General features: G+C 37.7%; 1 protein-coding gene across 1 annotated transcript in view; it reads right to left on the bottom strand.

Annotated features, from left to right (window-relative positions):
• The window catches only part of LOC145391426 (uncharacterized), a 343,680-nt gene extending 330,443 nt beyond the window's left edge, over positions 1 to 13,237 (bottom strand). Inside the window, exons 1-2 of the mRNA XM_080266038.1 lie at positions 13,179 to 13,237; positions 3,276 to 3,469 (exon numbers count right to left, since the gene is read on the bottom strand). Coding sequence (XP_080122164.1) covers positions 3,276 to 3,460 — 185 coding nt within the window. The 5' untranslated portion in view covers positions 3,461 to 3,469; positions 13,179 to 13,237. The remainder of the gene's footprint in view (positions 1 to 3,275; positions 3,470 to 13,178) is intronic.
• Positions 13,238 to 13,595: the final 358 nt, after the last annotated feature.

Below are 13,595 nucleotides of genomic sequence, written 5' to 3'. Positions count from 1 at the left end.
GAAAAATGTGTTGGGTCCTTGTTTGGTTAAGTATGGTGATGATTGTTCCATATTTCCAGATGCTGGGAATGCTAAAATGTGCGTTTAAGTAGTTGCTGATATCTGTGACGCCTGGATGCTGGGTGGTCCACAGTGTTTTAGGTTTTAGTTGCTGATGCCATACGGTTCTGCGGTTCCCTTTCATATATTGATGTCCCCTATATTAGGTTGTGCCTCGACTGACAGTCAGCAGGTGATGAGTGCAGGTATGTAATGTAGAAAGGCATTACATATCTGCAGTCGATGGTGTTCTGTTAGTCGAGGTATTTTTACCATTAGTGTAGGTCTAGTTATTTGTCTCTGTAGGATTTAGTATAGGTTAGCGATTTGTCTGTTAGGTGATTAGTTTTAGGGTCTTTAGATTAGGTTTTTCTTTATAATATAAGGTATAAAAAATATAAAACCAAGAAAAAAAATAAAAATACAAAATAAATAAAATTAAAAATTATCATATATATATATATATATATATATATATATATATATATATATATATATATATATATACTGTATATATATATATATATATATATATATATATATATATATATATATATATATATATATATATATATATATATATATATATATATATATATATATATATATATATATATATATATATATATATATATATATATATATGTACGTGTGCACGAAAGTGTGTCTGTGTATATGCATGGAAGTATTTGTGTGTGTACGTATGTACACACACACACACACACACACACACACACACACACATATATATATGATTATATATATATATATATATATATATATATATATATATATATATATATATATATATATATATATATATATATATATATATATATATATATATATATATATATATATATATATATATATATATATGATTATATGATTATATATATATATATATATATATATGTATATATGATTATATATATATATATATATATATATATATATATATATATATATATATATATATATATATATATACGACCTTAACGACCAGGGGCTTTGGCCCCAATGGTCTATAGGCCAAAAAAAAAAAAAAAAAAAAAAAAAGGTCCTTCGTTTGTAGATTACTTATAAACAATGTTACGTATCTGTTCCGGAGTGACGAGGGTTAAGCTGTGGTAGAGTGGAAATGACTGTTTACCAAGGGAAGCTTTTTTCTTTTTCTGACTAAGCGCATGTTGGTGTAGGGTGACTTATGTTTGAGCAATGGTCCATGAGTATGACAGCAGTAGTAGTTGCAAACCCAGGCTCACTGGACGTAGAAAACTAACATGCAGCCCACCAACCTCCTATCGAACATACAGTATTAAGAAACGTTTTTGTATCCGGGTAGGTCCTCCGTCCGGATGCATCGACGCCACCATGGTAAGGCGTCCCTCTCCAGTAAGAATTCAAAATATGTAATCGGACTGAAGGAGTTCATACTAGGGTCGTAAACCTTTGAACCCTGCACTTTGATTAGGCTAAAGAATGATGGCCTCTCCAACCCTCGTGAACACCGCACGTATTTTCCTCTTATTCTATTGGTTTCATGTTGGCTCAGATATACAATCAGGTTATTCGCTGGCTGCAGTGAGAATGAGCGAGTGAGAGTGAAGGTCAGAGTAAGAGTGAGATTCAGAATGAAGGTCAGGAGAGAGAGAGAGAGAGAGAGAGAGAGAGAGAGAGAGAGAGAGAGAGAGAGAGAGAGAGAGAGAGAGAGAGAGAGAGAGAGAGATGGCGAGCCTACATTTTCTCACTTCCATATATGTCTCCCTTCTTCCGTCCCTCCTTCCCCTCCCCGCACCGCCATCTCTGACAACCACCATTACTCGCCCAAATAATCGTCTGGTCTATGTCTGGTGGTGGTGGTGGTGGTGATGGTGGAGGTTACCGGTGATGGGAGTGGTGATTGTGCTTGTTGTGGTGATGATAGTGGTTGGTCTGGGTCACGTGGAAGTTGTTGGAAGTGGTGACTGTGGGAGGCGGTAGCTGTGGTAGTGATTGGGGTAGCAGCGATAAGATTCTGGGTAAGGTAGTGGTGGTTTTGGAGGTGACTGTTGTTGCGTTAACTGTAGTGGTGATTGTTTTAGTAGTGGTTATGACTGTGAGTCTGTGGTGGTGGTTTTTAGAGTGAGTGTTGCTGTGACAGATACTGATAAAGGTTATGACTGAAGAGGCTGAGGCTGTTTTCGGGGTGATTTTAGATGTGTGAAATGGCAGTGATGATGATGATGATGATGACAGCACTGGCCGGTGAAAATGGTGGTGGTAATTATGGTGTTAGTGACTGTAGTGGTACTTGTGTTACTGACGATTTATGATGTCAGTGACCGGTGATGGTAACGATGGTGGCGGTACTTGTGGTGATGGTGACCGTGGAGGTGAAGATATCGGTAATGGTGGAAATTATCTACTGATCGTGATGGTAGTAGTATCGTATGGTATCGTATTGTTTATAAGGTTCCAGCGCGCCTGCAGGCGTAGTTGTGATACCGATCCTAGTAGTAACATGTACAACTATGGCGGTGATAACGGTGGTTGCAGTAGCAGCAGCAGCAGCAGCAGCAGCAGCAGTAGTAGTAGTAGTAGTAGTAGTAGTAGTAGTAGCAGTACTAGTAGTAGTAGTAGTAGTAGTAGTAGTAGTAGTAGTAGTAGTAGTAGGATCATCATCATCATCATCATCATCATCAGCAGCAGCAGCAGTAGTAGTAGTAGTAGTAGTAGTAGTAGTAGTAGTAGTAGCAGCAGTAGTAGTGGTAGTGGTAGTAGTAGCAGTAGTAGTAGTAGTAGTAGTAATAGTAGTAGTAGTAGTAGTAGTAGCATCATCATCATCATCATCATCATCATCAGCAGCAGCAGCAGCAGCAGCAGCAGCAGCAGCAGTAGTAGTAGCAGCAGCAGTAGTGGTAGTGGTAGTAGTAGTGGTAGTAGTAGTGGTAGTAGTAGTAGTAGTAGTAGCTTCAGTAAAATCATTTAAGAGGAAATATAAATGCTCATTTATTCTATAAAACTCTATAACTGGGTAATGTACGGAGAAATTCGCCTGTGAAGAATTAAGTAGGAACCATACAGTTCAGCTCTTGTATTTGATAGCACTGCCTACTTACCTTTAAAACACTGCAAAATGTTAGTCTACTTACCACACACGTTTACACTTGTGTTCATTAGTTCTTATCTTACCTTAGCCTAAATAAATTAAAACAATAAATATCATAAAAAGCAACATATCTGTTTTCACTCACCCCTCCAGCTTCCTTTTGAACGCCTCCACTTGAAGGCAATTGGCCAGTTTCACTCTTCCTCTTCCTCTCCCTCTTGGTCTTCCTCGTCTTCCCCCTGCATCCCTTCTTGTTCCCTGCGCCCCTGCACACACCGCCAGCACCAGCACCAGCACAAGAACACTCGCAAAAACGACGCACCGAGCCATTTTTCAACTCTGGAAAATAATGAAGTATTTATGTGGCATTATATAACGTAAGTAAAATCGGGAACAACGTCGTCTAATACTGTACCTCTTCCCCGTGGCAATTTTCTCTCTGATGCGGTGCCCCAGGGAATGAAGTGACTGACATGCTCAACATGTAAAGTATACGGAGTGGAAAAGTAGGTGAACTTTTGTTCCTGACTGTAAGTATAACACGAAAACAGCAATATATATATATATATATATATATATATATATATATATATATATATATATATATATATATATATCCCGTCTTACCCAGGCTTCTTTCATCATGGTTCTGTAATCGAACATAAAGGAAAATATAAAAATCTGTTTAATGTCGGCTCGAATATTTTTCTATTTTCATATATCTATTTTCATATATCTATTTTCATATATATATATATATATATATATATATATATATATATATATATATATATATATATACATATATATATATATATATATATATATATATATATATATATATATATATATATATATATATATATATATATTCAAAATACAGGGTAGTGAGAGTAGTGGCTGTTTACAACGCTTTGCCTTGTTCTTCTAATATTGGAAAACTGTTTTAAGACCTATCAACCGATCTTGTAACATTTCACAGGCATCACAATTCAGAACATTCCTACATATTACATTAACTCTTCTATTTGCGACGTCTGCAGCGTCATGATCGAATGAATTGTTTTTTTTTTTTTTTATAAGATATAAAGTTCCCAATATTTAGGCACAATTATGTAGAATCACAGGTTTAGGGCTAACGTCACTGCTGTCTCAAGGTATATTCAACAGTCTTGAGTTGCCTACCACTGCATTATATACATGACTGTAATAAAAAGCGACACATATTGAGAGCGATGCCTGGCGACTGCACGCCATCAGTTATCAGATGAAACTCCATTTAGGCGGACACGTGGGGGTATCTGGCACTCACAACCCCAGTCCTGCTAACCTTCATTGGGCCTTCTACACCCTCCACACTTCTTCCGACGGCGCGTCTTATCTCACCGTCTAGTCAACATAATTACTGTCTTGTCTGCCGACACACCGCGTAACCCAGGCATTTCAGCCCTTAACTGAACCTTATCATTCTTGAATCTTAACCAGACTTGAATAACCTCCTTCACCATATTTTACGCTACTTAATGGCAGAGAAAGACAATGCTAGTGCTTCACATCCATTCCATAGCCCATATTCACGACTGTACTCTGTTCACTTCACTAGGCGTAAAACTGTCATCTATGCACCTTGAACGCTAAGCTGTAACGAGAGATTAACACCAAAATATGAAGCTTATACCTAAGTGCAACGCCGAGGTTGTAGAGCTGTAGCATTTTCTTACTGTGCTCTTGGGTAACGGGAAATAATCTGCAAAAGGAAAGTAAGTTTTCGCCAACTTAAGGTGAATAAACTTGTTACATTCAGGATTGTGAAACGGCAGTTTTAAGCCAAGGTAGTGTGGAAAGTTTTATAACATTCCTTAAGTCCGATGGAATATTGTGTTCCACTGCTTCTCCCAGAGGATGATTTCACTCAGCTTTATTGCCTGGTCTACTTACACACCGTAAGGCAATTATGTCGGTAAGTGATATAACTCTGGCAGTTCAACTCCCTGAATTAAATGGCGTATTTCATAATTTATTAAATCTGCCACCAGGCGATTGTATTCAGCTATGGAGAAATTCTCTGAAACAGAGGGATTAAATACAACCTTCATTAATTCCATCAATATAAGAAGCATTCCTAAGTTGAATATAATCGCTGGCAGTACCAGGTACTGTATAAGGTAAAAAATTACGTCACTTGATTCAAGAGGTTAACATTCATGATCCTATGACTCATTTTCAGCTCAATAAAACTGTCTGGCGTTAGCTGCTATTGATTTAATCCATTCAGCTTAGTGATGCTTTTCTTTTATACTCTTGCTATTGCCAGGCGATATTATCTGGCTTAGAGGAGACTCTCGTAGTGACGGTATACTAAAGACTTCATTAACCTTTTCAGCATGATGACATTCTTAACATTATTCCAGCTACCAACGTGCGACTTCTATCAGCTTCATCGAGATCCATCGTAGTAAGTAAATTAACATTTTCAGGCCCCTTTATCCACTATAAGCTAAATTATATCGTCTTGTATTACTTGGAATGGATTATACTTGAGCTGACACGATCATGGAAGAGTTAATGGAGACAATATCAACCCTGCCAGATCCCTATGGCTCATATTAGGTGAATAAAATCGTCTGGTTTGGTTCAGATAAGATACTGGAGTGGCCATGAGAGGAAAGCTGTATCTAACCGTCCACATACTTTTGTGACGTAAACTACAGTATAATATCATGTACGCTCACTACCAAAAGTTCTCCGACCCGTTCCTGCCGGCTGTCTTGATGGAAAGTATTACATGTAACATACCGGTAATTATCTGTTTACAGTATACGGTGCACAGCAAGAGTATGAGAAGAAAGGATATTCTCTGACAATCAGGAAGGAAAAACCGAAGACGAAATCAAGGGCACTGGGCAACTGAGTACGAATGAAAGTTTTACATCTGACCGTTCGTTCACTCGTCAGTCCGGTCGTTTTGCACTCTAAAGGCAGTGATTATGGACCGATTTTGATGTCTGAGGTTCCAGATCACTCTGCTCCAGCTGACGTTGTGTTCTCGTCCTAGTGGTCTATTCGCACAGATTAACCTTAATGTCATAATGACCAAAAGCTTTCAAGCTCATCGGTCGCACTTCTTTATTTACAGGAATATAGACATACGGTTCATACAGTTAGAAAGGACATTCAAGATGAAGTAATTTATGACCTCATTACAGGTTTCATACAACCCACTGCAAGTTGGCAAATTGCAAAAAACTTGTTCAGTGCACCTGTGTCGTTAACCTCATTAGATGGTGTGGAAAAAAGAGACAAGAAGTGAAAGTTAATTCTTTATATGCTTAAGGATTAACGTGTACCTTAATACCTCTCAGGAAAAGAACCACATAATCTAGCAGAGTAGTCGCACAACCTGAGACCAGTGCATAACAAAGAATCCCTGGCAGACGGCAAGGATCACAGGAGACTTCGAACACGGCTAATATGACACACATGGCAGGCAGAGCACGGTATTAGCAGGGGATGGTGGGCGAACCTTTGGTCATGACAGGCTGTACATTAAGCACTAGATTTGTTGCGGTAAATAGTTAACTCCTACAATCCTATGACGTTTATATGTTTTACTCATGCTATCTTCACATCATTTTATTCAGCTTAGGAAGGAGCGCTAGCAGTGAAGGGGTTAATGAAGGCTGTACCTAACTCTTCCAATTCGAGAAGTTTCTCCTAAGTTGGATAAAAAAGAACTCATCGTACTAAAAACAATGCGAATTACATACTTGTAGTGAAGGGGTTAATAACGATGAGGAGGCACTGTTTTTTTTTTTGTTTGATATGTACCATAATCATGTATCGTCAGCAACAGCATGTGCCTTTCCATTACAAGACAGGGATAAGATTCATTAGCAGACTTAAGATCGCTTCCCTGTCATAACTCCGATTTGTTTTTGCGGGAAAGAAAGGGAAAGTGCAGAATTTGCCATCTCTCTCTCTCTCTCTCTCTCTCTCTCTCTCTCCCTTTCAAAACTTAGCTATACGAGGAAAATTACCAGGATTACTTTTTTGTTTTAGGACGAATAAGAAAAGGAAGGAGCTAAAGCCTCCCAAATGTCTCGTTCTTCCTGGAAACTAACAGACCTTCCTCCCTTCTTTCTCCCTGCTGGCTTATCGCAGTGTTGGCTGGAACTCACCAACTTACCAACTCACACGGCACTATTTCTCAACGTTCGCAGGCTGTCATAACTGGAATATATTATTAGAGTTGTCTTGACCATGAAGGGGTGAATGGTTCCAGTATTAACACTCAAGCTCCTATGACACTTTTAGTTGAATAAAATCATCTGGAGTTTGCTGCAGACGATTTTATTCAGCTAAGGTTGTGACATCAGGTTATGAGGGTTATTGGACACTGTTTCTGATCCCGTCATCAAAAATAATATCTTTGATGCATAGTAAGACCGTCTGGAGGCAGCAAGAATGATGTACAGTGAGCAACAGTAGTCGTGTCGCGATTTTGTCCGAAGATTAAATGTAACTCGTGAAACATTATGAACCGTCCGTAAGACAGACGGCGAAATGTACCAGACGCTTAGCCCGTTAGCTTATGTTTTCACCAAATTTCACGACACAATTATTGTTGCTTACTGTACAATATGCATTAATTGAACTGCTGAAGTGGTTAAAACTTAAAGAGCGAAGTTATGAGCAGGCTCTTAGTTTCATACTGTTATGGTTTGTATCTATTGCATGCACGAGATATGTTTGCCTGCATGCTGCTTAATCAACAGGCTGGGAGGGAAGGAAAATTTGAATAGTTAACAGCGATTCCCATTTTACTCCTTCGAGGTGTTGGGATTCGAGGCCACCGTATTTCTGTATATTTTCGGGTAGATGACCAGCGTACTTCACTTTGCGATATTAGTTACGTGATCGAAAAGCCTCCAGTAATCTGTCGGGGTTGCAACCTTTGGAGAGCGTCATCCCAGCCGGGGTTTCCTAAGCATTAGACCACTAAGCGCTAGGGAAAACTTACTTCCTTTAATCATGGGTTTAATGGAAGACGGTCAGAAACTGTGGGCTGTTTTAACCCCTTTAGTCCCAAGACGTCTTTCCGTTATATTCTTGCTACCTCCGAACGATTATATTCAGCACATGAACCACCTCGCGTATTCCAGAGGATATTGAAGGCTGTATCTAACAACAGCAGAACAAAAAGTCTATCCAGATCTAAACAGAATCGTCTCGAGACAGACTGGATACAGCATAAAATAAGTCACTGGATTCAAAGGCTTAACTTCTTCAGGCAAAAATGCACAGTATTTTGTATTCTGGTCCTGCTATCTCCAGACGATTATATTCACTCGACATATTTTTTTCTATTTGCAAGGGTTCATTAAATCCATTTATTGCTACACCACTCTTCCTAAGTTTGTCAGATGGTGACAGGACTAAATCAGTAACATACGCCATCTAATTCAAGGGGTCAGAAAAATGGCAGATAATACCTAAATTACGAAGTTGCCCTTTGGATCCGATGACGTATTTACTTCACCTTGCTGCCTAACATGTTCTCACAGCTTAGGATAGGCTTCGAAAAAGAAGCGTTAAGATATAGCCTTCATTAATCTCTTGAAAATTGCGTTTTTTTTATTTTTTTATATAAAATCGTCCGGTAACACCAAAACTAAGAAATATGGTACAACAGTGAATAACTATATAATTTTGATGATGCATTTATTCTTGGTGCCAACAGACGATTGTATGAAGCTTAGGGAGACTTTTTTGCCTACCATCTCCCATTAATTCCGGTGACGTTTTAACGAAATATTATTGCTACAGCCAGGGTTTTTTATTCATCCTTCGGAAGACCTCTGGTAGTGAAGGAGTAAAAGGGGAGGCTGTATCTATGTTCTCCAGTTCGAAAACTTTCTCAAAAGCTGAATAAAATCAGAAAGAGCAAGAAAATAAAAAATAAATATCACTGGACTGAAGGCATTAGCGTCAAAACGTACCCTACTTTCCCAGGTTTTTCTTTTACTCATAATGTGAACGCCCATTTTCACAAAGAGACTTACGACAGATTCCCTCTCTTAACTTTTATTTGATTTTCATTAGGAATAACACAAAAAAGGGACGAGTCTGCAATCTCCATTCATTGTCCTTCCAGCAAAAATGAAATATAGTCTTTAATAGTTTTTCCTTCAGTAACAAAAATTTCTCTAGGAAGAACAAGAGGCAATAGATAATTCTATATTCTCCCTGTCCTTCATTCCCCTTGTCCTTCCCGCAAGACCACATAACGTATGGTAATTTTCATTCCACAACCAAGATTTTGTACCAGAACTATGATACAGTCCACGGGAAGACTCGTCAGTCTCTTTGTCCTTCCTGTAAAAGCACATCATTGAAACGATAAGAAATTGATCTTAATTTTTTAAATCAACCTGAATCCAGGACAATTTCTGATATTCATTGGCAGTGATAATTCAATAAGTTCATTTCTTAACTCCCTAAGTCCGAGGAAGTAATTAGAATACTATTCTTCCTACTTTCAGAGAATTTCTTAAGCTCTGATTTGTTTGGCTTGTGACATTAGAAAATTATAGTCCTCAGTAGGTGCTTCACCGCAAAAAATTATTTCGGGGTTGATTCAAATCATCTGGAGGGCTGAAGAGGCTAAGTTCTGGGTGATGTGCAGGTATACAAAATATCCTTCATCTCAACTTGGCCCATTATTGTTTTTTTTTTTTTCTTAACTTGCTTCCGGTAACTCGATGGTTGAATAAGACGCTGCTACAGGTCTAAACCTTTCCATTGCACTTTTTTCGTGATTATGTTCTTGCGTTAATCTCTTGTTACAGTCACTGCGAGGGAATATTTTAAATACGGTTAGGAGTAAGAACAGTGAAAATGTGACTCTTAATTCCTTGCGTCAAGTGACGTCATTTTTTTTTTTTTTTAATTAGAATGCTCTAGTTATCACCAGACGATTTTCTTCAGCTGTGGAGGGACTTATATATTGCGAATGGTTAGAATGCCTCCATTTGTCCATTCACCACAAGATTTCTTCCTCAAAGATGAATAAAATCATCTGAAGGTAATGGGAATTAAATAGACAATACGTCATCCGACTGAAGGGATTAAAGAATGGGTGTGTGATCAGTCTAGAATGAATTGGCTAAAAGACATAGTGATTCGAGAAAGACACGGAGTAAGAAAGTATGTTGATATTAACGCATAAGAATGTGTACTTAGATGGTACGGCCTAGTGGAGGGAAGGTACTCGTATATACTGTACTTGGTAGATTACTTGTAGATGGTGAAACGGGTATATGTGAGTGAGTTTGAAGATGGAAGGACCCATGGGGGGTCAAGCAGGTGAACAGATACGGTAAATGAATGAGTGAAAAAGGAAGGCATGGAAGATGATGAAAGAAAGGAAATGGCAAGGAACCGAAATGATTGGGTGACGCATGAACGGGAGTTTAGCATCTTTGACGGGTAAATGTATTTGATGAGCGCATATATATATATATATATATATATATATATATATATATATATATATATATATATATATATATATATATATATATATACATATATATATATATATATATATATATATATATATATATATATATATATATATATATATAAATATATATATATATATATATATATATATATATATATATATATATATATATATATATATATATATATATATATATATATATATATATATATATATATATATATATATATATATATATATATATATATATATATATATATGTATATATATATATATATATATATATATATATATATATACTGATCACATATACTATGTATTATATGTACTGATATATATATATATATATATATATATATATATATATATATATATATATATATATACTGATCACATATACTATGTATTATATGTACTGTATATATATATATATATATATATATATATATATATATATATATATATATATATATATAGTCAAACATACGCTTTTCTTTAACCAGTAGAAGCACCTTACCAAATCAGTTCTTCCTCCTCAGATAGTCTGTTATATTTTTCTGATTATTTCTGGGGTGGTAAGTAAACATTTCTTGCTAAATCGGTTTCCACGTTGTTTTTAGCAAGGTGTCAACTCTTGCTTGATTCGTCAGCGCAATGGCGGAAGGTTATTCTAGGCTGTCTTGCTAAACCTAACCTAACCTAGCTTAACTGTACCTAATAATTTAACCTAATATAACCTAACCTAAACTAATCTAACCTACCACCCACCTAGGAAATTAGAAACGAAATCCACCTTTGAGTACGTTGAGTAAGATTCTTCCATTACGCCGGAAACAAACAATCGCAGGTACGGCTAGAGTAACGTGATGATAAAAACTGCGGGAAACTTTTCCAGCAGGAAAAGGTTATTGACCACCTTGAACATAGCCAGAAAAATACAGAAAATAAACTTGAGGAATATGAATGGAACTGGTAAGGTCTTTCTGCTGCTTGAAGTAACGCGTACAGTATGTTAACCTCTCTCTCTCTCTCTCTCTCTCTCTCTGATGTATATGTATGTATGTGTATGTATGAATGTATGTGTGGTACCGTAATGCTTGTGTGGCAGTCAGGCTTGGATGACTGGTTTAATTTACGAGACATGGTGTTGACTGTCTTCCGACTTAAATTTTTTTTTTTTTTTTTTTTTGATCCAGCCTCGCTACATCCTTCGGTGGGATGATGATAATGATAATGGTTTTAAATATCAACCATCATGATTATATAATTCAGTACACTTTACATCGGTGACCACGTAAAATGTAGCGGGAAATTATTTGTACATCACCCACCCAAAGGTTAAGAAACATAGCATTCTTTACAGATCACGAAGCTGCCACAGTAGTCTTCAATAACGATTGGTAGAAAAAAAAAACTGAAAACTGGTAAATTTTTTCCATAAGGAAAACACCAGAAATGGCACTGTACAGAACCAGGATCTCCAAATTATGAGCAGCACTGTTCATTTCACTCTTTAGTAAAGCAGATTCTTGTTGCAAAATATCGCAGTCCTTGCGCATTATAACCCAGCCTCATCAGCACTCAGGATCCTACGCACTTACAGTCAGCAGAATAAAGTCGTCTTGCGTTGGCTGACAATATCAGAGTTGTCTCGACCAGTACAAACACTGTCGGGCTTCAATGGCTCACTCTCAGCTTAGTGAAATCATATAGTGGTAATCCAGATAAGACACTGGACCTGACGCGACCAAGAAAATATTAAGTGTTCGATTACTTACATTTCTGCGAATTATCAGTTTTGTTCTATTTCGGTTGATGTCAGAGGATTTTAGTATGATCACGAGACGCATTAATCACCAGATCTGTTAAAACTGTCACGGTCAACATATCAGCCACAATAAAGACCCTGATACTTTATCCTACCATACGATGTAAGATTTTATTAAGCTCATCGAAGTTCACTGCAGCCAACATTGCTGAGAGTTGAGCGTGGCCAGAAATGAAGAACATCGTATTACATCCCAGCTTACGATGGGTGATATAGGACCCTTATTCACGGACAGACTTTTGATCAACTCCCTCTCTTTACTCGAATTTCGGTTTGCAGGATGAAAAAGAGAATGGAAGTTTTTGCACTTTTCTTCTTTATCTGTCCTGCAAAAACGTAACACAGTTCATGGTAATTTTCCTTTCGTAAATACACTGTATCATTTTGTCTGTGCACAAAGAACAACAGACGGGAACCATGTACACTGTCCTAGGCACTCCTGTAAAAACAAACAATTAAGTCTGTTATCTTGGCCCTGACTTTGTTGCCCCCTTTGCTGCTTCTTTCACGTAACTCTGGCAGAATAACATAATACTACAACCCTACGTCCTTTCCACGGCACTTCTTCATGACTAGCTCTATATTCTAGTGACACATCGTATACAACTCAGCACCCAAAACAGAGATGAAAAAGTTTGTCCTAATTACGGTGAACAAAATTATACAGAATGCAGGCCCTGGTCTGGGAAACTCACCGCAAGCGAAGTATCAAGCGTGGTGCGCCAGGAAGCCGAGCCCTGCCACCACAACGGACATGGCGGCACTGAGGCACTTGTGTTGGCCATCCTGCAGCCTGCTTGGGCGCCCGCCTCACAACACAACAACAGCCTCCCTCACACCTCACCCTGGCCTTGCCCCATGAATATTTAATGTGAATAACGTCCTCTATTCTCACTTGCTTTACGGCCTTCAGTGAATCAATAGTTGCCATATGAGGAGGGGAAGGCCGACGTGAGAGCTGTCTGAGGTGCGCGTGAGAGGAATATCTGTTCAAGCGAGAGAAAACCATATGTGGCTGTCTTTCTTCTACATGACCTAGAAGACTTCACAGCGCCCCTTCCTTTGCGATTTACTTAGCATACTACATCTTACCTTCCTCGTGCGCGCTATTC

This window comes from Coenobita brevimanus, chromosome 18, assembly GCF_032717465.1.
Source record: "Coenobita brevimanus isolate Jiangsu-jjx chromosome 18, ASM3271746v2, whole genome shotgun sequence".
Classification (NCBI taxonomy): Eukaryota; Metazoa; Arthropoda; class Malacostraca; order Decapoda; family Coenobitidae; genus Coenobita; species Coenobita brevimanus.
This window is presented reverse-complemented; position numbering and strand designations above follow the sequence as displayed.